At 35.0% G+C, this 26,313-nt stretch overlaps 3 protein-coding genes across 7 annotated transcripts; all 3 read left to right on the plus strand.

The window, feature by feature from the left end:
* Positions 1-5,683: 5,683 nt before the first annotated feature.
* Positions 5,684-17,036, plus strand: LOC115444381 (protein lin-54 homolog). 4 transcript variants are annotated; one of them, XM_030170142.2, is made up of 22 exons: positions 5,684-6,074; positions 7,045-7,180; positions 7,269-7,360; positions 7,602-7,722; positions 7,957-8,185; positions 8,578-8,690; positions 8,948-9,023; positions 9,253-9,377; positions 10,024-10,132; positions 10,887-10,969; positions 11,365-11,439; positions 11,617-11,773; positions 12,377-12,460; positions 12,798-12,868; positions 13,007-13,189; positions 13,647-13,835; positions 14,312-14,405; positions 14,725-14,932; positions 15,235-15,346; positions 15,513-15,652; positions 16,099-16,321; positions 16,800-17,036. In XM_030170142.2, exons 4-22 carry the CDS (start codon positions 7,636-7,638, stop codon positions 16,809-16,811), a joined length of 2,370 nt encoding a protein of 789 aa, XP_030026002.2. In that variant the 5' UTR covers positions 5,684-6,074; positions 7,045-7,180; positions 7,269-7,360; positions 7,602-7,635; the 3' UTR covers positions 16,812-17,036. The 4 variants fall into 4 exon arrangements, with proteins under 4 accessions (XP_030026002.2, XP_030026003.2, XP_030026004.2 ...); XM_030170143.2 differs by having other exon boundaries at positions 16,102-16,321; XM_030170144.2 differs by having other exon boundaries at positions 12,377-12,451.
* Positions 17,037-17,588: 552 nt separating this feature from the next.
* On the plus strand, positions 17,589-22,072 carry LOC115444399 (SET domain-containing protein SmydA-8-like). The gene is made up of 8 exons (XM_030170165.2): positions 17,589-17,712; positions 18,192-18,391; positions 19,592-19,815; positions 20,094-20,381; positions 20,727-20,970; positions 21,248-21,478; positions 21,553-21,641; positions 21,745-22,072. The coding sequence occupies exons 1-8, from the start codon at positions 17,669-17,671 to the stop codon at positions 21,937-21,939; spliced, it is 1,515 nt and encodes a 504-aa protein (XP_030026025.2). The 5' UTR covers positions 17,589-17,668; the 3' UTR covers positions 21,940-22,072.
* Positions 22,073-23,413: 1,341 nt separating this feature from the next.
* Positions 23,414-26,313, plus strand: LOC115444366 (erlin-2). 2 transcript variants are annotated; one of them, XM_030170122.2, is made up of 7 exons: positions 23,414-23,647; positions 23,726-23,840; positions 24,133-24,213; positions 24,399-24,507; positions 24,925-25,094; positions 25,366-25,518; positions 25,653-26,313. In XM_030170122.2, exons 2-7 carry the CDS (start codon positions 23,733-23,735, stop codon positions 26,019-26,021), a joined length of 990 nt encoding a protein of 329 aa, XP_030025982.1. In that variant the 5' UTR covers positions 23,414-23,647; positions 23,726-23,732; the 3' UTR covers positions 26,022-26,313. The 2 variants fall into 2 exon arrangements, with proteins under 2 accessions (XP_030025982.1, XP_030025983.1); XM_030170123.2 differs by having other exon boundaries at positions 24,943-25,094.

Consider the following 26,313-nt stretch of genomic DNA (forward strand, 5'->3'; position numbering starts at 1 on the left):
TTTTGTAATGTTGGCTACATGTGACATACAAAAAAAAATTAAAAGAAGCGCCATTGAAATTTTGGGCGAAAAAGCGCGGGAAACGTTCGAACTTGGCGGGTGTTTTATTTTGGCTTAAAGGAAAAAAAAATATTTGTATATAAAATTAGTCAGTTAAGTTGTATATTGTATATATATATTTACTTATTTCTTTTCATTTTTACTGTGTATAAATAGAAACACTACTATTGGTAAGTTTTTTTTAATAAAATTTAATATATTATGAGCAGGATGAAGGAGCCCCCAGACCCTGGGGTGTTGTTCCTGAACCTTCACAGTTCATAACTGTAGATACTGCCTCTAGTATGGATACTGATTGTTCAACATCCAATGTAAATAAAAGAAAACGGGCACGTCTGCATAGAATTTGTAAAATCTGTAACAAAAAAACGAAATAACCCAATGGCAATTGAATCTGGCAAACATGGTTGTTGTTGTGTGGACAGTGATGAGAAGAACTCTGGTGATCCATCTCCATATTCACAAGTGCAGTCAACCCCAGTTGTTCCTTCTTCGCTTCCAATCGTTTCTGACTCTTTAGGTGAGGTTAAAAGAAAGCAATATTCCAATTCAGATGCAGCACCCTTTGTAGTTCATATTGTAAAATCTTCTGAAGACACAAATAAAGATGTTAGTTTTCATCCAATATGCTTTGGTCGCTTTTACACAAATATCAAATAGACAATATTGTCCTAGGCAGTGTAAAGCGTATTGGACGCAATAAAATATCCATGGCATTTTCCAATTGTACATCGGCTAACACATTTTAAGTCATACTGCATTAACCGAAAAGGGCTATGAGGCATATATCCCAACATTTCATATCACAAGAATGGGACTTGTAAGAGGTATCCCATGTGATATGTCCCTAAGTGAGGTAAAAGAAAATATAAGAGTTCCCTTAGGTTGTGGAGAAATTATTAAAGTTCGACGCCTTAATTATAAGAGTACTGTTGATGGGACTGTGACATGGAAACCCTCACAAACAGTGGTGTTAACTTTTGACGGCCAGGTTCTTCCCACGCGCATATTTATGTGTTATAATGCACTTAAAGTAGATTTATATATATACCCAACTATTCAATGTTTTAATTGTTGTCGATATGGACATACTAAAACTAGTTGTAGATCAAAGCCTAGGTGTTATAAATGTGGTCATGAGCATAATGGCTCATCTTGTAGCTGTGAGGTGGATGACAGTTATTGTTGTCTTTGTGGTGGCCAGCACTTTGCTATTAGCAAGTCTTGTCCTGAAGCAACTAGACAATCTAATATAAAAATATACATGGCGCAAAATTGTGTGTCATATTCTGAAGCGTCTAAAATTCATCCACCAGTAGTAAAATCATATGCTGACACTTTAAAATTGTCTGAACCACCTTCTCTTAATGCGGGAACTGAAGATTTTAAATATCCATTTACTCAATCACATAACAAATCTTATAAGAAAACTGTTTTCCAGAAGCCCCGTCCTCCTCTGAAGCCAGGAAAAGGGTATGACCGCGCAGCTCATCAAGCTCTAGTGAGTGACTACAACTCGCATTCTTATTCCAATGGATGTGCTCTCCTTCCAAAGCAGACGATCTCAACTCTTCTTCGTTAGAGTCTCAGCCTTTGATTGATTTAGTTATTTTTCTAATTGAATCATTGTCACAAACCACTTTACCGTCCTACGTTGCCCCATTATTTAAAAAGATAACACAATTAATCAGTAACAATGGCTCACTTGAACAACATCCTACAATGGAATTGCCGAAGTGCAATTCAAAATAAATCAGATTTAATTTATTTATTAAACAAATATAGCCCTAGTTTAGTAGTTTTAAGTGAGACATGGCTTAGGGGATTTTGTTTTCGAATTCCTGGTTATTCATGCATTCGAGAAGATAGATCAGATGGGTATGGTGGAGTTGCTATACTCATAAAAAACTCCCAACATTTTTCTCCCTTAAATTTACCTTCTCACCATAATGATTTTTCTATTGTTGCTGCTTCTGTTAATAATATTTGCTTCGTTTCGATTTACATTCCTCGCCCATGCCCTTCTATATTTCGAGAAGTAGATAATATTATTTCTATATTACCAAAACCTTTTTAATTTTGGGGATTTTAATTCACATCACCAGTTTTGGGGCTGTTCAACTACAAAAATTGTGGAAGAGGCCTAATGGATATTATAGATTGTTATAACTTATGTGTTTTAAACTCAGGCGCTCCTACTCGTCGAACTAATCCTAACGAAGGTCTTAGCGCCATTGATTTATCAATTAGTACACCAAATTTAGCAACTTCACTTACTTGGGAAATCCTTTCTCATTCGTATGGTAGTGACCACTTTCCTATTGTTATTCGGTTTTCAAAATAATAAACCTAATATAACTCGATCGCCTCGCTTAAAATACATGCTGAAGGATGCAGACTGGGTGGTATATAAACGATTATTAGATGACAAAATTTCTCAGCTTCCGGATATTGAGTGTAATGACGAAGCCATATGTTCTGAGGCTCTTGCTAAAGCTATGATTGAAGTTGCGGATATAGTTTTTCCCATTAAAAAAAACAGGTCTTCCAAAATCCCTCTCCTCCATGGTGGGACCGAGAGTGTTCAAAAGCTGCCAAAAATAGAAAAAGAAAGTGAAAGGGCTTATTGTAAAAATATGACAACTGAAAATTTTGATAACTATGTCCTAGTTTCTAAACAGACAAAAATTTATTTCAAAAGAAGAAAATCGAAAGCTGGAAATTATTTTGTACATCTATTTCCCTGATACCTGTCCATCAATTGTTTGGAGTAATATTAGAAAGTTTAGATCAGCTTTTAAGGAAAGATCATTTTCTACCCTTTCTTCTTCTTTAACGGAAATCTTTTGGATAAACTGGCTCCCCTTCTGTTCCAGAAAATTTTCCACTTTACAGTACCCCAAGAATACATGACAAACATAACTTAAACTCCATGTTTTCGCTATCAGAGCTTAAAGGAATCCTAAGCAGCGTAAAAGATTCGTCTCCAGGTGAAGACGGAATTCCTATTCATTTTTGCAACCTTAATGATAATGTCCTTCTTTATTATTTAAATATAGTTAATTCTGTAATGATTACTGGTAACATACCTGACTCTTGGAGATCCCAAATTGTGTTACCTATTTTAAAGCCAGGGCATGATTCCTCCCAAAGCTCATCATATCGCCCTATAGCTCTATCAACAGTATTGTTGAAGCTTGCTGAACATCTTGTAAAACCGATTGGAGTGGTATATCGAAAGCAACCGTTTGCTATCTGATAGCCAATACGGATTCCGTAAAGGGAAAAGTACTTTAGACAGTATCAGTATTTTTGTGTCTGATATCCGTTTGGCATTTTCTCAAAATGACTCATTAATTGCAGTATTTTTAGATATTAAGTCAGCATATGATAACGTGGTTCCATCGGTTCTAACGAAAAAAATGTGTGATCTTAAAATTCCTGACATGCTGTCTAACTTTATTTCTAATTTAATAACAATAAGATATATTTCTGTTGATTCTGATGATGCTACCAAATTTTTAAGAACAGTATCAAAAGGCCTACCCCAGGGATCTGTTTTAAGTCCCTTATTATACAATATTTATACATATGATCTGGAATCATCATTAAATGGATCAGTTAAAATTCTACAATATGCTGATGATCTTCTCCTTTATACATCTGGTAAATTCCATACTGACTTGTGCTCTACCATGTCATTGGCAATGACCTCCTTAGAGTCTTGGATGACTTCAAATGGACTGGAGCTTTCACCTTCTAAAAGCTCTACAGTGTTATTTAGTCGGAAAAATATAACATCTAACGTTGATATAAAATACAATAACTGTTCCATTCCTCTAAAAAGAAGTGAAATTTCTTGGTCTCATATTGGATTCCAAACTCACAGGTTCTTCGCATTGTGATTATGTAGTTATTAAATGTGAACGAAATCTTAATATCCTTAGATGTCTTTCGGGTGTATGGTGGGGTGCTCACCCATATTCATTAAAACTTATTTATAATGCACTGATTAGAAGCCAGTTGGATTATGGGACATTTATCTTAGAGCCGGGTAATTTATCAGCTTTCAAAAGACTTGACTCGATTCAAAATAAGGCTCTAAGAATAATTTCGGGTTCAATGAAATCGAGTCCAATAAATGCCCTTCAAGTCGAGTGTGTAGAGCCTCCTCTTAAGTTGAGACGACAGTTTTTAAGTGACAAATTTTTGTTTAGAGCTTTTCAATTTTCTGGTCATGCTCTCTTTCAAAAACTCCAAACTCTTTCTGAATATATTATAACTTCTCCTTTTTGGCGTAATAAGTCAACTCCTCCTTTGGTTGTTAGTTTTCGTAAATTCTCTAACCTTCAAGCTCCAACATATCGTTCTATATCTCTTCCTCTTTATATGTATGGCTTTCAATCCCTTTTACTTAAACCCGAAATCTGTTACTCATTGGGTATTGAAAAGACTATCCTAATCCAAATGCTCAATTTAACGAAATAGTAGATACAAAATGGCCTAATTTCCATCTAATATTCACCGATGCATCCAAACATTCTTCCTCAGATTTTTGTGGTGTAGGGGTTTACCATCCTCGTTACAATGTTATTCAGAAAATAAAACTTCCACCAGAAAGCTCTGTATTTACTGGAGAATGCTATGGAATTTATAAGGCATTAGAATACATTCTTCTCCTGAAACTTAGGAAAACAGTAATTTTTCGGATGCGTACAGCGCCCTTCAGGCCATTGAAAAATTCCCATTCAAAACTAAGCCTTCATCTAGTATAATTATTTCTATAAGAGAAATGCTATATGAATGCCTTTCTAAAGGTTTAATTGTAGTTTTAGCTTGGATACCTGGTCACTCAGGTATAAGTGGGAATATAAAAGCTGACCGTTTAGCTAACGAAGCGACTATGGATGGGGATGTATATCCATACATAAATTACTGTAGCGATCTGGCTACGCTTCCCTCAACTTCTCTGAGAGAATCTTGGGACAAGTATTGGGAAGAAACCAGACAGTTGAAAGGAAAATTTTATGCAAATGTTCAACTAAGCATACCTAATAAGCCGTGGTTTTGCAAATTGAAGCTTGGTAAGCGATCTACTAGTTGTATTATAAGAATGCGCTTGGGACATGTATGCTCGCCAGCTCACCTTGCCAGGCTTCATATTATTGGCAGTAGTGCTTGTGAATGTGGTGAGGAGGTCGGAGACCTTAATCACATTTTTCTTCTCTTGTCCACGTTATGATCGTTCTTCATTCATAAATCGTCTCATATCCCATAATATTCCTCTTCCCACTTGTATTTCTAATTTACTCGTATTTAATATTGATATTTACAAAGCTATATCTTCTTTCATTGTAGAAAATGACATAAAACTATAATTTCATTTCAAGTATCAAGTAGTTACTTTCACATTTATTATATACTTTACAATCAAAGAGTCTTTACAATAATTTATTTTATTTTTTCAGCTTAACTGACTTGTATTCTAAATTCTTTATACTCTTTGTAACGTTTGTATATGTATAAAAAATCGTTTCCTTAACTTTGTTGTCATTGGCGTAGCACAGCAACCCAGTGCTTGTAGCCATTAAAATAGAAAAAAAAAAAAAAAAAAAAAAAAAAAATTTTGGGCACTTTTGTGGAAATATTTTGTAAATAAATCAACATAATTAATTTTGCACTACTAGAAACGAAAACTTGTGGAATTATCTGCGGCTCTAATATATTATTATATCGCTTGATGTGCTGTATTATTGGAGAAAGCTGTTTTAAAGAGTGTCGATTTGTTTTCAACCGTGGCGACTTGTGAGACTTCGGTCGGAGATATTTGACAACTTAAAATGGCGGCCCCTTTTGAACTCAAAAATCATTTTTATTGTATTAATTTGATGCTTTTGAGTGTAAATCCTGCAGTGCAATCAGTAATAATTTACGTTATGAAATAAGACTAAAGTGGTTTAAACATGGATCACAACTTGGATGACTCTTTAAACTTGGAAGGTGCTATGGAGAGTGTAAGTATTGTGTTATTTTTAAGATGATCTCCTTATTTGTTGCAATCATATCAGTACTTGGGACCATTTGATGTGATGATTGTTTACAACTGCTTCATACAATCTATGTTGGGTATTTTTTTAGTTATTGAGAAGCTGTATGAGTCCAGCAATTTTTATATGATCACATTAAACATGTGTTATACTGCGTACTTTCCCCCCATAATATACATTTTTCAGTTTTATTTAAAATCTTTGCCTATAAAATGATATTTAATATAAATAATTACTAATTAAAAATGAAATGTATTACACACCCGGGTATTTAGTGTTTATCTTGTAGTTTGGGTTCAAATTTTGTTTCAAAACCCTTTTGAAAATAATAAGCACCTACCTATTCGTATTAGTTTTATTATTGTTATGAGGAAGCAGGTTTTATTGGACAAATAACTAATGCAATAAAAGGTTATCACCATAGTTTACAAAGCTATTTGTTTATTTATCTGTCAATACTCAATTCCAAAATCAACCCTAATAGGGTAATAAGTATTAAGTTTATTTTTATTTATTATTAACTTTTCCATTAAGTTTTTAAGTATAACTGTCACAGCATGGTAATGCATGCACAAATACTAGAATCATAGATAGGTAGGAATATCCAAAATTGCATTTTTGTATGAAGTGTATATTGAATTAACACGACTTACACAGTTCTGTTGAAATTTAAGGTATGGAGTGGTGAATAAGTTATTACCAATAATAACGATTTTGTTGATATTACCTTTATTAAGAAAATGGAATTGGGTTATTTTTATGACTGTTTGGTATTTAACTAAACATCATAGGACTTGAACAAATCAAATCGTAAAGGAGTTATTAGAGCATATAGAAATGGATTTTAATATTAATTTATATTTCTTTATACAAAATAAACATTTTTTAAACAACAGTAAAGTAGTATTTTTAACAGTGGCTTTTTATATTTTTGCAGATGGATTTTGATAATTCCGGAGTGGTGGTAAATCAGGCAGATATCACACTGGAGACAAGTGAACATGAAGGAGAGATCCCTATGGAGTTCGAGGAGCAGCAAATGTTAATGGACACTGGAAGTGAAGAAATTATTGGTAACAATAATATTATAAATTATAAAATATCCCTATGATAAAAAAAAAAATTGTATTAATTATTGTATGTGCATTTTTATTATTGCAGTTACAGATTTTATGGGTGAACAGTTCTCACTGCAAGAGTATTCAGTGCAAGATGAACAGACAATTGATTCAAACGTGACTGTTGAACTAAATGTATGTGACATTTTATATTGTAAGAATATTCATTATTTGAGTTGTAACTGGAAAAATTCAATGTCTTTATTTTCTAAAATAGCAAGGTGGTTAGATAATTAAAAAAAAGCTGCTAATTCCAAGGTTTTTATAATGATGACCTAAGCCTTGTTTACATTTATGATAGTCAATTCCATTGTTAAATACTTCAATTACAATTATATTGGAGCATTTAAAAATTTTCTTTTATTTAAATTTGTAGCAAATAGGTGCGATGACCCTCACAATCAGAGACAATGATAGATTTACAACTCGAGGCTGACTCTATTCCACAAAGCATCAGGCAAGCAACTGCTGTTCAGCCCAAATTTGTATCTGTGAAGGTAAACAATCACTTTATTAAACCTTTTTAAGATGAAATGTGAGGCACTTTCAAGTCATGATGACTTTTATTTTTATCTCTAGGCAACCCTTCTAGTTTGGCTAAGCCATTTTTAATTCGTTTTTAGTAAATTTAATTTCGGAATAGTAATACTTTATAAGACATTACTTATAGCCTGGTGAAATCTTACAAATTATTCGTAATCTTACAATGTATGCAAAAAACACCATTGCAGGCTCCAGCATCTGTCCGGACAGTAAAGAAGGCCGAGGCTGCAGCGGTGCCGCGGCAAGTGGCGATAGCCCCGAAGCCCCCGAAGTTAGTACAGACGCAGAAAGCGACGTTCTCGTCGGGGAAGCAGTACGCGATCGCGCCCAAGCCTGTGGCGCTCGTCATGAACAAAAGCTTGAAGAAGGTGTCCTTAACTGGTGTGCAGGGAGTCAAGGGAAACTCTGTTATAAGAAGTGAGTTTCTGATAGCTTGAAGTACATCCATATTGCATAGTGAATTATTGAGTACAAGTTGACATGTGATCAAACAGAGTTTGAAGTCTTTCCCATGTCACAAGTCAAATTGGCTCCAAAAAACTCAATTTAAAAAAATATTGTTCCGTAAATAGTTACTCTATAACTCTACAGAGTAGTATGTTACATGATTAAAGCAGTAAAACTCAATATATTACAATCTCATAGTCTTTCATGAAATATTTGGGTCCTTCATGAATTGGTTAACTATTCTATTCACTTTAATCTGGTCAAATGAGAGATATTTTTGACAGCTTATAAATAATATAATTTAATTATTATTTTAAGTCAAGCAAGTTATTTATATTATATTTTATTATTTCTTATTACAGCCCCAGTAAACAAACAGTTTGTTATGCTCCCAACAGACGGCTCTCAGAAAATAAAACTGATGTCTGCCAGAACAGGTACCACGCTGCAGTGCGTTCCTTCTAGTTCGGATCACGTGAGTAATTGTTTTGAACTGTTTACATATATGTTAGGAAATTTTATAAATGCAGTCAGTGGTATAAAATGAAGTTATTATTAATTCATCTCTGGATATAAAAATACTCATAAGTATATGTCAAGAGATTAGGCCCATAACATGTAATACTACATAATATTCTTTTAGTATTATTATCAAATCAATAAATTTTTCAGACATGTTTATATTAATAAGGTATTTCAGTTCAAACTTATATTGTGACTAAATTGTTGCAGGCACAGTTAATACCGAATAAGACTTTAGGTGCAACACAAATTGCTAAGCCCATTGTGGGAAAAGTCATTGTGCAAGGTATGCATGTGTTTTTGTTTACATATTTATATATTCTTGTGGTACAATCTGTGTGTGTGTGCCAAAGCCCACGCGTGTTTGCGGTACTGTTTATGCTTTTATGGCAGTGGTTGGTTGTGAAACGAGATGTGTGAATGCTTTTGTTCTACCTTTTTGCCTATTTTATCCCATAGACTATGAACTAGTAGGAATGAGAATATGCTCATCTAACATCTTATTTTTATTGTAGGTGGAACGACCCCGGACGCGAACAACCAGCCCGCCGTGATACGGAAGTTGCTGCCGGCAGGCAATGCCGCCACGCGCTACGTCATGCAACCTAAAACTGTGCCCATATACATTGGCGGCAACAAGGTATGTACAGAGAAAGTGATCGTGTTTTAATAGGGGAAAGATAACATTTACGTCATTAAGAAGGTATAGTTGAATTGAGAGCTTTGAAACATAAATACCCACGGATTTAAATTTTTGTCCGATATCACTGTAACGATCAACAAGAATCTTTTTGAACCTGTCCAAAATCGGAATTACCGCCCGCCATATCGCCAAATGTCACAAATCAATTTTAAAAAATATACCCTATTCTCATGTGCTTGTATTCCATACTCTAATACATTTCTTATTTTATTAGAAGAGAAAATTTTATACTAAAAAAATTAATTATTAAAAACCTTGTTATATTATTTATTATAATTAATACTTTTAATATTTGATAAGACAATAAAACTACGCTACTTAAAAAAATATTTCTTTAGTTATAAATAATAATCATTTTTAAAAACTTTAGTGAATATTACTTGTTTTTTTTCGTCAATTGATAATTGTATAATAGACTGAGTTCTATTTAATTATAATAACCCTGAGCATTCAATAGTACAGACAGTTAGCTGTCATCCACATACCTTTGCAAGCTACAGGTGGAATTCTATCACCAGAAAAAAAAAATCATTAAATTGTAGGTGGGTACTATGTGTATAAACTTGTGAGTTTATGTTTTAAGGTTCTACTGGCTTCCCCCACGAAACAAGGAGTGAAACTTGGAAACAAGAAGCAACAAATTATAGCCATCAAATCGTCGCCGCAGAAAGTAATGCCAGTCACTACACAAGGTAAGGCATGGCTACTATATAATAAATAATAATAATATCAGCCCTGTATTATATACTGTCCCACTGTTGGACACGGGCCTCCTCTACTACTGAGAGTGATTAGGCCTTAGTCCACCACGCTGGCCTAGTGCGGATTGGTAGACTTCACACACCCTCGAAAATTCCTAATAGAGAATTTTTCTCAGGTGTGCAGGTTTCCTCACGATGTTTTCTTTTACCGTTAAAGCAAGTGATAATTAACAAAGAATACACACTTTTTTCTTAGAAAAGTCAGAGGTGTGTGCAATTGGAATTTGAACCTGCAGACATTCGTCGCGGCAGTCCGTTCTACAACCAACTAGGCTATCGCCGCTTTTTTATGGCTACTATACTGTTGCAAAATTAAAATCACCAAGATGTAAGAAATTGTATTTGAAGTCTGCCCAATAAATCTGAATAGAACCAAGGCCAAGACTAGAACCCTCTCTGGGATAGAGGAGGCTCTTTCCCAGCAGTGGGATAGTATATCAATACAACACAGGAGATTATAGGTCAAATAGCTTTTGTTTGCGGCTTCCTGCGTATATCTTTTTTTCGGGATAATAGTCCCGCTATTTATTTTCCTGGGGTATAAAGTAGTCTATATCCTTCCCAGAGTCTCAAAAGTATCTCCTTACCAAATTTTATCGAAATCAGTATAGTGGTTCAGATGTGAAAACATAATGTGACTGTTGCTTTATTGTCGTTATGATTGTTTTTGTTTTTTTGTATACAGCTAACACAGCCAAGAAAGTAGTTATCACAGCGAATCCAAATAACGTTATATTGAAGACCACGGCGCCGCCAAAAGGACCTACGGTGGGTATATAATTATTTGGGGTATTATAAATTATATTCAGTGCGAAAATAATACTGTTAAATGCAATGCTTGAAATTAAACTATTTACTTTATAAAAACAGCCTTATATTATGGAATTGTCCTAGAGCTACAAAATCAAATGATCAAACAAAGCAGAAAAATCTGGCGATTCCAAAAGGATTATACGTCATTTTCGGTATATTAGTCGCTTAGATTTATAATTGCTTTTCAAGCGTTGAGAAATTATTAAGGCTCCCATCAATAATAGAACTTTGTGACCGTTTTTTTACATTTGTGTTCTTCACTTTGCCTATATTTAATGTTACAATATTTCATGAAAATATTAATATTATTTTTGAACAACTCTAAATTGCATATTTCTATTTGTTCATAGGTGTCAAAAGATGGAAACATTGTATTGCAAGGACAACGCACACAACTTCATCAAATAAATGTACCAGGGAAAGGGGTATGTTCTTATTATCGTGACTAATATATATTGTTTTAAATATATTTTTATACCTTCATTAACAACTATTAGATATTGGTGTAAATTGTTCACTTTTGAAAAAATTCTATCACTTACATTTTAGGTGTGAGATTGCTACTCTGCCAATAAGCTAGGTAATAAATAATTTGTCATCAGATCCAGTACATTCGCTTGATAACGAACTCCGCGACGACTCCGTCTTCAGCAGCGAGTGCGTCGAGTGGGTCGAGTGTGCCTGCGCCGGCGCCGAAGCCCGGCTCATGGGGTCCGCCCCTGGCACCCGCCAAAAGCTTTGTACTTACCGACACTAAGGGTGAGTACTCACATATATTACCTACACAGCATGCTTTGCCTTATTCTCTATGATATTGTAAACTCTTAACGCGGTTGTGCTACGTTATGTTCGTGAAATTAGCATGGAATGGTATTCTGTATGCCAATTTTAATTGTCCTAAATGCGTCGCAGTGCGTTACGCACAGTCAAAATAACATGTGGCATAGTGGATAAGGCGACAGTTTCAATAATAACCACCTGCATTTGTTTTGTCAATATCAAAAGAGGGTAGTTTAGGTTTTATTATTTTCATTGATTGTGAATCTAAAATTGAAAATTATTTTATAAATCTCTTCCATTTCTACATATTTTCTTTTAAAGTCAATAAAAAAATAGTGAAAAGATCCATTTTGCAACACTGATGTCATGTTTGGCACAGTATGGACCTTGGAGAAAGATAGCCCCACATTTTCCTCATACGAATATGTAAAATATGAAATGTTTTATGCTATGTTAGATAGGTAATGAGCTATAATGTGATGCTGGAATTGATTGTCAACTCTTCTGAAAATATTAGCTCAAAAATGTTGTAAATGTTTTGTCCTATTACCATGCAGTATTGTATTATTCTGATTGTTGCAGGTAATTTAATTCAAATGACGGCAGAAAAAATGGTCGCCGGCCAACCGCCGCCTTTAGTTATCACCGGAAACGTCGGTACGGCCGGTAAAGGCGCTTATCATTTTTTAACTTAGTACCTGGCATTTACGTTTATTAACTTAAATTTCCTACATTTTGTAGTCATAAAGTATTGCATATTACAAATTCTGTAATTATAATTAAAGTTTCATTTATACTCAGTGATCTCTTTCGTTAACAAATAAAAGACGTGGAATATGTATTTAAATTAAAAATGACATTATTTAAATTCAAATGTGATAGTTTTCTCTGTTTGAAAATCGATATATTAAATGTAGAACATATAACAAATCACACGTATTTATTGGCACATGTCAATATTGTGTCGAATATAATTATCATTTTGCCGTGTTTCGTTGTGCAGTACCATCAAAGCAGGAGAGGAAACTCGTGAGGATAGCGCCGGTCACCAGCAAAACCGGACAGCTCGTGACGGTATGCAAAATTACAATTTACTATTTTTCTTGGAATGTGATCTAATTGTATTTTATCAAGTAGTTTTAAAGTTATATATAAGATTGAATTGCAGAGGCCAAACTTTTTAAATAATATAGATGTTTGTAATATTGCCAGACTGCAGTGCGATCATCACAAAGCCTGTTAGCGCCAGTGTTGCCATCGAAAACTGAAGAACAGGAAGAGGAAATACCGGAGCACACGGAAGAAGAACAGATTGAGGAGGAAGTGGAGGACATACTCGAGGAACAGACGGATGATATGTTACACGCGATCGACATCAAATACGAGAGAATGCAGGTACTTGCCGCGTTTAATATAAAACTAGATTTCTATCCACTGATCTGCCTGCAAGAAAGTACGTTTTATCAACAGACATAGACATAAAAAACATATTTTTACGATTTATTACTAATTTCTTGCGACTCCCGGTTCTTTTTTGCAAAAATAGTTAATTTATAAATAAGGGCAATAGATTTGTTTATTATATTCATTGATTTACACTTATAGATAAAACTGAACAAATTTGTATGGCCGCCCCCTATCACATCATGGGACGGAACATACTTGGCGAAAAGTGGGTGCCCTTGTTGCGCCTCTGCATACCCCTTCGGGGATAAAATGCGTGATGTTATGTATGTAATTTGTTTGGACCTGATAATGTGTTGAATCAATGTTCTTATTTTAAAAATTTCCTTTATGCCAATAGCTTTATTATTTTAATCTAGAGGTATTAGTTCAAAATATTCTTTTGCAGAGTCCCGTCATAGAAGAAACTGCCCAGAGTATGGAAAGTAACGATAATAATAAAGAGGAGGAACACCCGCTCATTGTGATACCCTCCACATTCAGACAAATCCAAACCCAATACAAAGATTACACAGACAGTAGTAAACGAAAGGAGAATATTATATCGTATTCCGATGATGACTCGAGGCATTTATTGGTGAGTGTTTGGTTAGTTATTTTTGTATATTCTATTTATGGGTTTTATAAAAATGTTTCTAGTTATAGTATTACAAAAGTGTTGAGCACGAAAACTGTCTGAGGAATATAATTTTTAATTCTTTTAATGATAATAATTAATAACTGGTTTAAAAAAAGTAGGAGGTTCTTAATTCAACTTGTATTTTCTTTAATCTTTGTTACCTCAGTATTAAGTAATATACATGTATTAACAAAATTTGGACAATTAATTTTTTATTTGATAGGATGCCTCCAGATTGGTCACATAAAATTGTTTCAGTACTTATTGAAGTGAACTTTAAATAAACCTTATTTTATATTTCTGCCATTAAATGGTTGTCTTACCATAGTTGGATCAAAATTTGAACTACAATGTAGCTGAAGTTCTCACAAGTTCATTGAAGTTTTCATAACTATAATTTTGATATGGTGTTATATTACTTAATTTGATTTTAGGAAGAATCAAATTCCTTAACCAACATGGTGAATGTGGACGCCGAGATAGTACCGTATCAGTCGCCGCAGACACCACAAGCTCTTTCGGAGAGTGGTGAGTGGTACATAAAAATCAAACCACTTAAACTGATATAAAAAATCTATATTTATTATTTAGATTATTTGATGTTCTTTTATATGATCCATCTAAAATTCTAATGCTAGTTATTCTAATTTCATAAACAAGTTTCATTCATTCTTCCACTTAACTTTATTGAACAGCAATGTGGATCAGCACAACACACTCTTTTTAAGCATCTTGAAAACGGCATATTGTTCAGTTTTTACGACCTACTTCCTGCCTTACAACCACCACTTCCATGGAGATTTAAACAATTTTCAAAATGGTTGCAATATTTTCTGTGTCATGACAGATTTGGTGACATCAGACCTCGGATTGCGGCCGCGCAAGGCGTGCAACTGCACGAAGTCTCAATGCCTCAAGTTGTACTGTGACTGCTTCGCCAACGGGGAGTTTTGCAACCACTGTAATTGCAACAACTGCCACAACAACCTTGAGAATGAGGAGTTGCGACAGAAGGCCATCAGAGCATGCCTTGACAGAAACCCTAATGCTTTCAGGTAAGGTGGTTTTGATGAACCTCGTGGGCTATCAGTTATGAAACGAATTGCCTGGTGTTTGATTTCCTTGTACAACTAGTAATGACTAATACTTGAAAAACTATGTCTTAATCTAGAATCGTTTTTGACTGGTATAACTGTTACTCATTAGTAGAAGTACAGAGAAATATTGTCTTGCAATTATATTGCAGTGTACTCTACTATCTTACATTGAGTCAGGATATTTCTTTAACAGGAAAAAATAATATGTATCGATTAAAGAATACATAGGCTATATTATTATCACTTTATATTATTGGCAGGCCAAAAATTGGTAAAGCGAAGAGCGGCGGTCCGGAAATTATCCGACGACACAACAAAGGATGCAACTGTAAAAGAAGTGGCTGTCTCAAGAATTACTGCGAATGTTATGAAGTAAGATATATATTGCAATAAAAAATATTATATTTTCTTTGCTTATATTAATTTGTTCTGGGCTAGTCTAGAATTGTTATAAAGACTACCAAACACATAAATTACCCTGTCTTCCAAAAAAAAAGATGTAATTAAATTATTCAAAAATGTTATATCTATTCTACAGGCAAAAATCGCGTGCACAGCAATGTGTAAGTGCGTGGGATGTCGGAATGTGGAGGAAACGCTGGAGAGGAGACGCAGCATGCAGCTGAGGGAAAAACTTGCAGACTCGTCATTTAGACCACCCACTCTTGGACAAGTCAAGTGAGTAACGGCCTGCAGTTCTGATGCCGTTACGGCTATTCTTAATATATTAAATTTTAAGCGGTGATAAAAGGTATAACGTTTCTATGTCAACAAACTTTATGACAAATTTTATGCCAGACATAATATTAACGCTTATTGTAATACGCTAAAGTTTTAATCGATAGAACCACAAAGTGACATTACTTTCACCTGATGGTAAATTGACTGGGGTCTAGATAGAATGTCAACTGACGAGAAATTCACTCAGACTCCTCACCTTTCGATACAAGCAATTCGGCCTGTTTGAACCAAATATATACAGGTGATGTTGGAATGCACCACTCTTACCTGGGCCACTATGGCGGGTTTTAACACCTTGTTGGGTAGATACAAAAAATATCCTACCACCAGTAATTAATGAATGAATATGTTCTAACATTATGTAAATGTGTTTTGTGTCCTAGCAGGCAGCCGTGTAGCTTCATGACGACGGAGGTGATAGAGGCGGTGTGCCAGTGCCTGGTGGCGGCGGCGGTGGAGAGCGGCGCGGAGGCGGAAGCGAGCGCGGAGGCGGACGCGGACGCGGAAGCGGAGGATGATCCCGACCCCATGCGCGACGTCATCGAGGAGTTCGCGCGATGCCTGCAGGAGATCATCGGCGCCTCGCATCACGCCGGACCGCAGGAGGTAACAAACACTTCTCGATATCCTTATTAGAGCGTCGTATATATTACTGACGATTTGGTGACACCTTTTATGACGCGTACAAGTCGACGAGATATCGATTGAACGCAGACGAGTCTCTGAAGGCGAGTAAATTCGTGCAAAGGCTTTCGCGTTTGGCTATATACAGCAATGTGAAGAAATTAAATCGAATCGGCACATGAAGTGTAGACCGATGAGAGACCATGCTGTCCCGATTGGCAAAAATCACTTGCTCGTGGCAGCGCGAATTTGTTCTATACTTTTTTCAAAATTGTATACTGTTCATTATCGCGAAATTTCAAAAGACGGGGTTGCGTTGCACATGTATAGATGTTTGCTCCAAACCTGGATGTTAGATGTTTGCGATCGCTATCATTCAAGGCATGGGGAATATGAAACATTTGATCGATTTTTACGTATTATAGATCATGAATAAATTTGCAACAATTTTATTTTTCAGGGACATGCGTGACAACCACGAAATTAATCCGCCGTCAAGACAGAGGTGTATCATTAGTATACAGTATAATCTGGCATTATTCCACATATTATTTGCTTAGGTTTTGACTTCTCATAAAATACGTATCTTCTTCATAGTGAAGAATGTACAGTTAATTTTTAACATGTAATGCTATTATGAAAATGTGATAGAAATAGCATAGCAGCAAAGGAAATATTAAACTGTCGCTTATCTCAATAGTGTTTAACTAACAACCATTATATAAAAAAATAAAATTTATATGCATTGAATTTTCCTAAATTGGCACAAGTAAAATATTAATGCAATAATTGTTTAAGAAATGCTTATTGTATAGGTTTCATAAGACTGTTGTAATTATTGTCATTACTGTTTTTCTTACGTGTATTTACCATGTTGGGGGCAACAATTGTACATTATTTTAAAATATCAGATTCTATAGGTTGTTTTTTGTATGTACAGAATATAGTTATTGTAAATAAAATATTTTACTAGTCATAAGAATACCTTTTATAGGTAAAAAATATTGTATATAGTGACAATAAATTTATTTCTACAAAAGTGAAACGTTATTTTTCTTGTTAATTAATGTTAAGCTGAATGGCTGCCTCATAAATTTTGTTATAACTATACTAATTTTCTCTAAAACATAAAATAGTATAACAATAGAGGAAGAAAGCCAAGACATTATTTTTAATTGTTACTGCTAAAAATACCTGGGTATGAAGATTTCTATAAATAAACCGGCAGTTTCAGTTAGTAGCGCGCACGTGTGAAGGCGGTTCAGTGGGCCGGTTAACATTTCGCACTATTACCTGACGCGATTATATATTCCCACCTGTAGGAACACCATGAGCGTTAAATATGAGATTCGAAATTCGGAAAGACTCGGCAGGTGTGTAGATTTTTTATGCAATTATTTATTCATCATTTTTTTATTTATACAAAATATAATAAACTGTTCGACATTGGATGTTTTAGAACAATTTGTTAAAAAAAAAAAAATGCTGCAAAAGGTATAATATTCGTGTGTCGTGTATAATTTTACGCATTAAGTTACTTAATGGCGAGGTATTTAACCTTTTGGAAATAGTCATTTTCGCCGAGCTTTGCGCTCTCTAGCATAAATCGCAAGTGTTGACTTATTTCAAATTATCTTAATTCTTGTAGTTCGATAGATAATATCTTACATCTTGAGAAAAATAGAACACCCTACGAAGTGTTAACTTATAGTATTTAAATGAAGATTACAAAAATTCCTATTAAAAAGAATAAACGCGAACACTACTTGCGTATTTAACAAACCACCAATGCACAAAGCTCGTTAATTGCATTTTAAAAACTACCGTAAACAGAGTTACACATTTTTTGTAGATACTTAGTAGCTGCGAAAGATTTGAAGGCGGGCGAGACGATACTCTCTAACGAGCCGTTCGTCCTGGGCCCTAACATGGACACGTCTTTAGTTTGCTTCAACTGTTATTTGCCGTTGATCAGTAAGTTCGTTGTGTGTAAAAACTGCGCCGTGACGCCCATTTGTCCTGGAGAGGGATGTCCGGAACCATTGGCCAAAAGTAAGTAATCAACATTTTTTTATATATTTGAACAAAATTTTGTGTATGTGAGTGTATTCACATTGAAAATACTCGTAACTTAATTTTAGTTGGGTTTCCAATTAGAAATTATCAGGGAACCTAGATCCAAAAACACTATTTACAAATCAGAAATAGCTTTTTTTATAATAGCTTTTTTGTATGAGGGCGCAAAACTACCGTCTTTACATAGCCAGTTCATTACTGTGCCAATCCCACGCTTAAACGAGACACGCGCGTGTGCCGCATTCGCGATGGGTCAATTACACTGTCTCATAAATAAAAATAGTAAAATGTCCATCCGCAACATCATTAGGATCTCTACAACATGTGTTTAGCCGATAATTACATACGCGTCGCCCGCGTTCACCCATATGCCGCTTGTTCGATTTTAGCGTCTACAGGACTTACAAAACAAAGTATTACGAAGCGCGCTTGGTATACCGTGGTACGTTTGTGACCGCAACATCCACGTGAATACTAATATGCAAATGGCCAGCAGACGCTACTTTGATCAGGCGGTAAACTATACGAATACGTTAGGTAGTTCTGCAAAATTCGATCTACAATCCATTCGATCGCACTAAATGGGGACGGCTACGTTCTGTTCTGATCGACCCAGACAACGATGTCACTGGCCATTCGTCGTAAAACGAGTTCCTGAAACTTCTACATTCTACATGACCGCAATTCCGTCCTAGCCCCTGAGGATCTCGCCGCGTTCCCCGTTCCCCCGACCCTTCTAATAGATAGATTGTTAATAGGCTACGTTACGCGCATTCCACATTGCCACAATCGTTGATATCGTATCCTCTCCCAGTGGCCTCCAGAGCAGAGGTTCGTAACCCGATAGTGAGTTGCTATCAGTATGGTTGCTTATATTTCAAGGGTTGCAAGCGCTTTAAGCGCTTATCCGAAAACCAACAAACAACCGTACACGTCAAAAAAAAAACTTTTGCCAACGAAGCTGTCGACATAAAAGTTATAAAATATTTTTCAGTCCGATTTGAGTAGTTTTTAAAAAGTGTATACCTTAGATGCGTCTAACAAATCTAAATGCGGCCCTGGTCGGTAATAGTGCATGTGTGGAGCGGATTGACGAAAATCTATGATACTTAATTTATTAATTATACCTACCGATTCCTAAGCAATCACTTTTACACAAAAAATTAACGATTTCAGAGTGGCATACCAACGCAGAATGCGAGTTCTTTAGAAATTTAAAGCTTACCATAGGGTTAAGCCCCATGACGATGATGCAAAATGTGGGCTCTTTGCTAGTTCTACGAGCCCTGTTAATGAGACGAGCGGAGCCCAAATCATGGGAAACGTTTATGCAACTTGAAACGCATTTAGACGAAAGGAAAACTTCCGGCGTGTGTGATTTTTACGAGAATACAGTAAAGGTACGTATTTTTTAGGTCATGTGATATTAAATTTCAATGTAACGTTCGAAATTACGTGATCGTGTTTTAGACAGAGTCGTATGAGCATATCAAGGCTGGATTTTTTGGCCTGGTTTTAATGTCATTTAGGGCGGGATTTATTTTAAAATATTTTTTTATTTTATTAGACTGGGACTAATACTACTAGCCTAGAACCTATGACCGTTCCATTGAAACCTATTTATGCTACAAATAAATTAAAGATCACCAATTTTATGATTTATATTTACCAAATTCAGTTTATCAAAACCCTCGACCTGCTGAGCGACAGAGATGACGCCGACCTGGTGCAAAAGATATGTGCGGCCATCGATGTGAACAGTTTCGAAGTACGCGGTCCGGCGATTACTGCAATCGGATGTGCTGAGAGTCTGCGCGGAGTTTATTTAAAAGCAGCACTCTTGCCTCATGATTGCGTTGCGAACACTCACATGTCGATAAACGATAACAATCTTCTGGTGTGCCATGCCAGTGTGGATATAAAGAAGGGAGAAACGATTTATTATAATTATACAGATCCGTTGAAGGTAATATAGCATTGATCCTACTTTGAGAAATGTAGAGTAGGCAAGGAAACGTTTTATCAGTTGGATGTCTACTTATATGAGCATTACCCTTAGAGGTTTAAAGAAAATTTTATTAATTCATTGTGACGACTGCCTAGGGGTAATCATCTCTCGTCAGTCGACGTTCTTTTGGACCCCACTACACTTACGAACTAGTGGAGGAGGGGTCCGTTTGCTGTACACGTATCAATAAAGTTTTGTTTAATTGATTTTCTTATCTACTTCAGTAACTAGGTAGTCATAAATGATAGATATAAGTATATAGAAATATTAGTTTTAATAGGAAACTTGTTGTTTATTTTACAGGGCACAATGATTAGACAAAAGCATTTATTAATCGGCAAGTACTTCAAATGTTCGTGCAACCGGTGCTCGGATTTGACTGAGTTGGGGACCTACATGAGTTCCACAATATGTCCAGGATGTAAGAAAGGGTATATTTCCCACTCTAGCGAGGAGGAATGGACTTGCAATGAATGTCAGAAACAATTTCCAAACGCGGAAATTGGACGTAAGGTGCAGTGCTGTGCGGATAAACTTGACGTTATAAGTAAGTTTAGTTTTTATAGAGTGTTTTCTTAATACATTTGAAGTCTGTCTATGATTGGTAGAAAAGGTCCTGGTACATGGCTGGGTGAAGCCATGGCCATGATTTAAGGAGATCTCAGAACAAATAATTAAAAAACTATCCAAAACGACTACTCACTTTACTTTATGTATTTTAATAAATCGCATGTGATCCTGGTGGAATGATCATCCAATTCCGGCCCTGCATAATTAAAAATCAAAACTTTAAAGATCGAAATTAAAATACACATTGTTTTTAGACAAAAAAGACCAAAAAGAATTGGAAGAGTATATAAGAAATGTATCGTTAGTTTTGGCGCCGAATCATTACTTATTATTGGACGCGAAACAGCGGTTAGCTGGAGTTCTCAGGGATACCATCAACAGAGAACCACATCCATTGAAGAAGATAATAAGGCGTAAATTGGAACTGTGTAAAGAACTAATGCCTGTCCTGGAAAAGCTTTGTCCAGGCATATCTAGAACCAAAGGTATTGTTATCACATGTTATAGGTGCAAAGTATGTTACTTTGTAATAAATATATAATTCTATATTTCATTTCAGCGATTACGTTGTATGAACTACACGCGGCTATGGTAATGTTGGCAAAAAAAATGTTTGATGGACGCGAAATTAATGCTTCGGTATACTTGGCAAGTATTGTGCACGTTGCTAGAGCCCATAATATTTTATTTATTAAGGCAGCTTTAATGACTTTACCATTTGAGTAAGTATATCAAAAAATGTTGTTCTCAGGACGAATTACAAAGCGCAGAGAAACATCTAAAACGATCTTTGGAGATGTTATTTATCGAACCTGGCAATTCTCCAGAAGGCGAGTTATGCGCTAAAGCATTGGAGGAATATAGAGCGCTAAAAGGAACGATGAGTAAATTATTAGACGCCTTGTACGCTGAAGGCAAAGTGTTTGTTAGTGAAGTGCAAGAGTGATAGCGTTCTTGTAAAATAAATAATAAAATTAAGTTAAGTCTTTTGTTCACATTAAGATAAATACCTATCAAAACGTAAATTCGTATGGCTTGGTCAAGTTTGTGACATATAATATAGAATTTTGAGGCACTTACGCAGACTTGTTTAATAATGTATAGTGCATGTTTTGCAGGTAATTTAAAACATGCATTCCAAATGATGGCATTCCTATTTATGGACTGACTGCTAAGGAAGGTTATACGAGCTTATTTTCATTTAAACTCGTCTCAAATATATTATACAAAGTGATGCTAGCGGCTTCACTCGCGTCAAAAGCCTTTCCCGCTAAAAATCTAAATCACTGTAGCAATCTATAGCGCCATTTGTATGTCGCTAGTGTCATGTACTATAACTTCTAATATTTTCCGGGGTAGCCACTTGCTGGGATAAAATAGCTTATGTTATGTTGATCTAGGACATGATCTATCCGTGTGCCAAAAAATGCGGGAAAACTTCATAGAACCGTGGGCTTGGTGTTACGGAGATGATTTACCTATAGGTAATGAATCGTTTCGAAAATATAAGAAAAAATATCTCTGCTAAGGAGAGTAAAGAAATACATCATGTCAGATGGAATTTTGACCGAACAATTTATTTTTACACAATTGCACAAATGTCCACTGGGCTGCCATATTGATTTGGGAGCAGGCGTCTTAGATAATAACCAGAATTAGGACGGTAGCCACCAACCAACAAGTAGGTTCTTTGAAGCCATATTCAAACATTGTTGTCTGAACGATTTACAGTGTTTTTATAATCTACCGTTTACGATTTCTACAACCATCTGCATAAAGTGACTACCCTAAACTTATTATCTTCCATCGTGCTGTGCTGCATTTCAACCTCCACTAATGTTGGTGGGACATAAGTATGTTTTGTACATTACCAGCTTCATTTAAATAACGAAAGCTATTTCCAAAGTCCTTTACCAAAATAATTGCATCAAGACTTTGGAAATATCGCCGTAATTGTGAATTGTTGCTTGCGTATACTGCAATAATTAACAAAATCTTGTTAAGGTTCATTCTGTTTTCGTTCCGGTAGAACAATGAGTTTCCGGCGAGCCGGTAAAAAATTAAATCCGTTGTTGAATTAGCATAGTGCGTTCATTGAAACAGTTATACTCTAAGATTGTAAAACCTCATTGGTTATACTTAGTCAAAATATTCATTGCAAGAGAATAACGTATAATATACTTATATGTATAGAAAGAAAGATAATTATTTCAATGTAAATATTTCAATTTGATATTATATGCCAGGAAGTATTATCAACTTTAGCAAACTAAAAAGCAACAAATTTTATTAAAAGAAACAGCAGGAAAGTTTAAAATCTGTGATGTCGACTATCGGTTCAAATCCGTTTTCCAGTGAAAAATTTCCATGGATGTATATTGTAACTAGATTTTTCAATTTAATAATTTCCGAACGAATATGAAACTGTCTAAATGAACTGACAATAACTGCACTAATGTCAAAAATGTGATGGTTGTGCTGAGCTTAAAGCAAAACTTCAGCAATTTCATTAAAAATTGTTGGATTCGGACATATTTTTCACGATTAAATACGTTATCAGCAGTCTATTAAAATTCTTATATTATAATTTCGCCGAATCGACAACAATCCGGCAACATACCACTAATAGTGAGTGTGAATTTCGATTTGTGGAGGTAAGAAGTAATTGCTAATATTTATTTTTGTTTAATTCCCGACCCAAGTGTTCTGATTACTGTTGTTATTGCTTATAGCCCAGCTATGGCGGACCAATCGTCTATATTGGCGTTGATTATACTAGCGGTTGGCGTTACCGTTCATTTCTCCTTGCATAAAGTTGAGGAAGGACATGTCGGCGTTTATTATAGAGTGAGTACACAATAGGGACTTGATTAAGGTAGCTATAAAGTTATTAACATTCTGCAGTGCACACATTGAATACGTTTAAAATATTGAAGTTTTCTTTATGATAAAATGGTAGATACTGCACAGTAACTATAATATGATTAATGGTATAATTAGCATTCTTATGAAGGTTTTATCGATTTATAGATTTTTTGTAATAAGCGCAGCGTTCCATTTACAAGGTCTGCAATTTACACAATTCAGTAGATATTTTTGAAATTGTTTTGTTATTGAAATATTTTTATTGTCATTTTAGGGAGGTGCATTGCTACCGGTGACTAGCCAACCTGGCTTCCACATGATGATTCCACTTTTAACTTCATACAAATCTATTCAGGTAACTTAATGCGTTTAATGGGAATAAGGTTTTATTTTGAGGTAGAAAAAAAAAAATTTATTATTACATTAAACCCAATAATTTATAACATTGTGGGTTAATGAACCTGTAATATTTAAATTACTATTTAAATCCATTATGAAACCCATGTTTACAAATAACAGTGTGCTCCAATTATTTTGTAGACCACATTGCAAACTGATGAAGTGAAGAATGTTCCTTGTGGTACCAGCGGGGGTGTCATGATTTACTTTGAGAGAATTGAAGTTGTCAATAAACTGGAGCCAGTCAGTGGTAAGGGATTTATGATAAACTTGTATCAAAACTGTTTAAGTATAGTCAATTTGCTAGTCTAGTCAATAAATATGCCTTTTTAACAAATCAACTGCGGCTCATATAGAAGTTGTGTGATTTTGGGCGCAAGGCGCGTGTGGCTGGCACACGCTGGCATGATGTCTGAGGACTATGTCACTCACTTGTATTGTGCCGATACATGCCAGTGAAAAATTTATTAAATTAATAAAATTTTAGACACAATCTATAGAATCTGTATTATGTAAAAATTAGAATTGTATCACCAAAGTTATCTACAACAGTCAAGTATAATTTTTTATGCATTGGCTAAGCATTCTAACATTCAGTCCTAAAATAACTGTAAGTACAAATAAAAAACTGCATCATACTGTTCTTGTGTTCTATGGTAAACGGAAGACACCCTCTCCATTACAGTGTTGGACATGGTACGTAACTTCACTGCAGAGTATGACAAGACACTGATATTCAACAAAGTGCACCACGAGTTGAACCAGTTCTGCAGTGCTCACACCCTGCATGAAGTCTATATTGATCTCTTTGACCAGATTGATGAGAATTTACGAACTGTGAGTTTTTTGTACAGTTACACATGGTAATTTATTTTTACTCAGTAGTAACTTTCAATGTATGACTGCTAGCATAGCAGTTTTATGATTTGTTATAGTCTTCACAAATGATTGCTATACTGCATTTATAAAGAAAAATTTAGTAATATTGTAGTTTAAATAACTAACAGATTGTTTTTTTGTTTTGAATAATATGAATGCACACATTGTATGTTTCTAAGTGTAAACTAATGGATATTTAAAATTATTTAACTATTGTCTGTATCTGCAGGCACTTCAAAGGGACTTGGATGAAATGGCGCCAGGATTGAGAGTGCAAGCAGTTCGCGTGACCAAACCCAAGATTCCTGAGGCTATTCGAAAGAACTATGAGCTTATGGAAGCAGAGAAATCGAAGCTTCTTATAGCAGCGCAACATCAGAAGGTTTGTTTATAAAAAATCTTTTCTCAGGATTTTAAATGGAGATTTTAAACTGTATATGGTTTACGAAAATGATCCTTTCAAGATTTTGTATTTATAAATGGGTTTAGATAATGTATAATTAAAAATTGTTAAAGGTTGTGGAAAAGGAGGCAGAAACAGCCCGTCGTAAAGCGGTTATTGAAGCTGAAAAAGAAGCTCAGGTCGCCAAAATTCAATACGAGCAGAAAATCATGGAGAAGGAATCTCTACAGAAAATTGAACTCATAGAAGACAGTATTCACAAGGCTAAACAACAAACGAAAGCAGAGGCTGATTACTACCATCTGAAAAAACAGGCTGAGGCAAACAAATTGTTGCTAACCAAAGAGTATTTAGAACTGAAGAAATATGAAGCTCTTGCCTTGAATAACAAGATCTACTTTGGTAGTGACATTCCGAACATGTTTTTGCAAGCTAATGTTGGAGATAGTGTCCCGATTCCAAAAAGTGTGCAGGTTGAATGAGTTTTAATTACCCTGTCAAAACATCCACTAGTCATTGAATAATCCCAAGTGTCTCAGTTTTGACATGACATGATAAAATCACCGTACTCTTTGTGATAGTCCTGTGCAGTGCCGTGTACACATAAACTGTTGTGTGATTGTGATTCTTGATAGTAACATAATAGTACATGTAGTAGATATGCTATATTAGGCATCTACAATAAGGAGAGCATTATTTTTTTTTATGAGTTATATAAAACTGAATTATCACAATTTTATTTTGACTGATTAATATATTGGTGTTTTATGTAAA

Source organism: Manduca sexta, chromosome 10, assembly GCF_014839805.1.
Source record: "Manduca sexta isolate Smith_Timp_Sample1 chromosome 10, JHU_Msex_v1.0, whole genome shotgun sequence".
NCBI lineage: Eukaryota > Metazoa > Arthropoda > Insecta > Lepidoptera > Sphingidae > Manduca > Manduca sexta.

Coding starts and splice junctions, on each gene's coding strand:
- LOC115444381 (XM_037437164.1), top strand. CDS start 6,024: ATGGATCACAACTTGGATGACTCTTTAAACTTGGAAGGTGCTATGGAG. Junction 8,186..8,577: donor GGGAAACTCTGTTATAAGAA/GTGAGTTTCTGA, acceptor TTCTTATTACAG/CCCCAGTAAACAAACAGTTT. Junction 13,190..13,646: donor TCAAATACGAGAGAATGCAG/GTACTTGCCGCG, acceptor ATTCTTTTGCAG/AGTCCCGTCATAGAAGAAAC.
- LOC115444399 (XM_030170165.2), top strand. CDS start 17,669: ATGAGCGTTAAATATGAGATTCGAAATTCGGAAAGACTCGGCAG. Junction 18,392..19,591: donor TCCGGAACCATTGGCCAAAA/GTAAGTAATCAA, acceptor TAACGATTTCAG/AGTGGCATACCAACGCAGAA. Junction 19,816..20,093: donor TTTACGAGAATACAGTAAAG/GTACGTATTTTT, acceptor TACCAAATTCAG/TTTATCAAAACCCTCGACCT.
- LOC115444366 (XM_030170122.2), top strand. CDS start 23,733: ATGGCGGACCAATCGTCTATATTGGCGTTGATTATACTAGCGGTTGGC. Junction 23,841..24,132: donor ATGTCGGCGTTTATTATAGA/GTGAGTACACAA, acceptor TTGTCATTTTAG/GGAGGTGCATTGCTACCGGT. Junction 24,214..24,398: donor CTTCATACAAATCTATTCAG/GTAACTTAATGC, acceptor ATTATTTTGTAG/ACCACATTGCAAACTGATGA.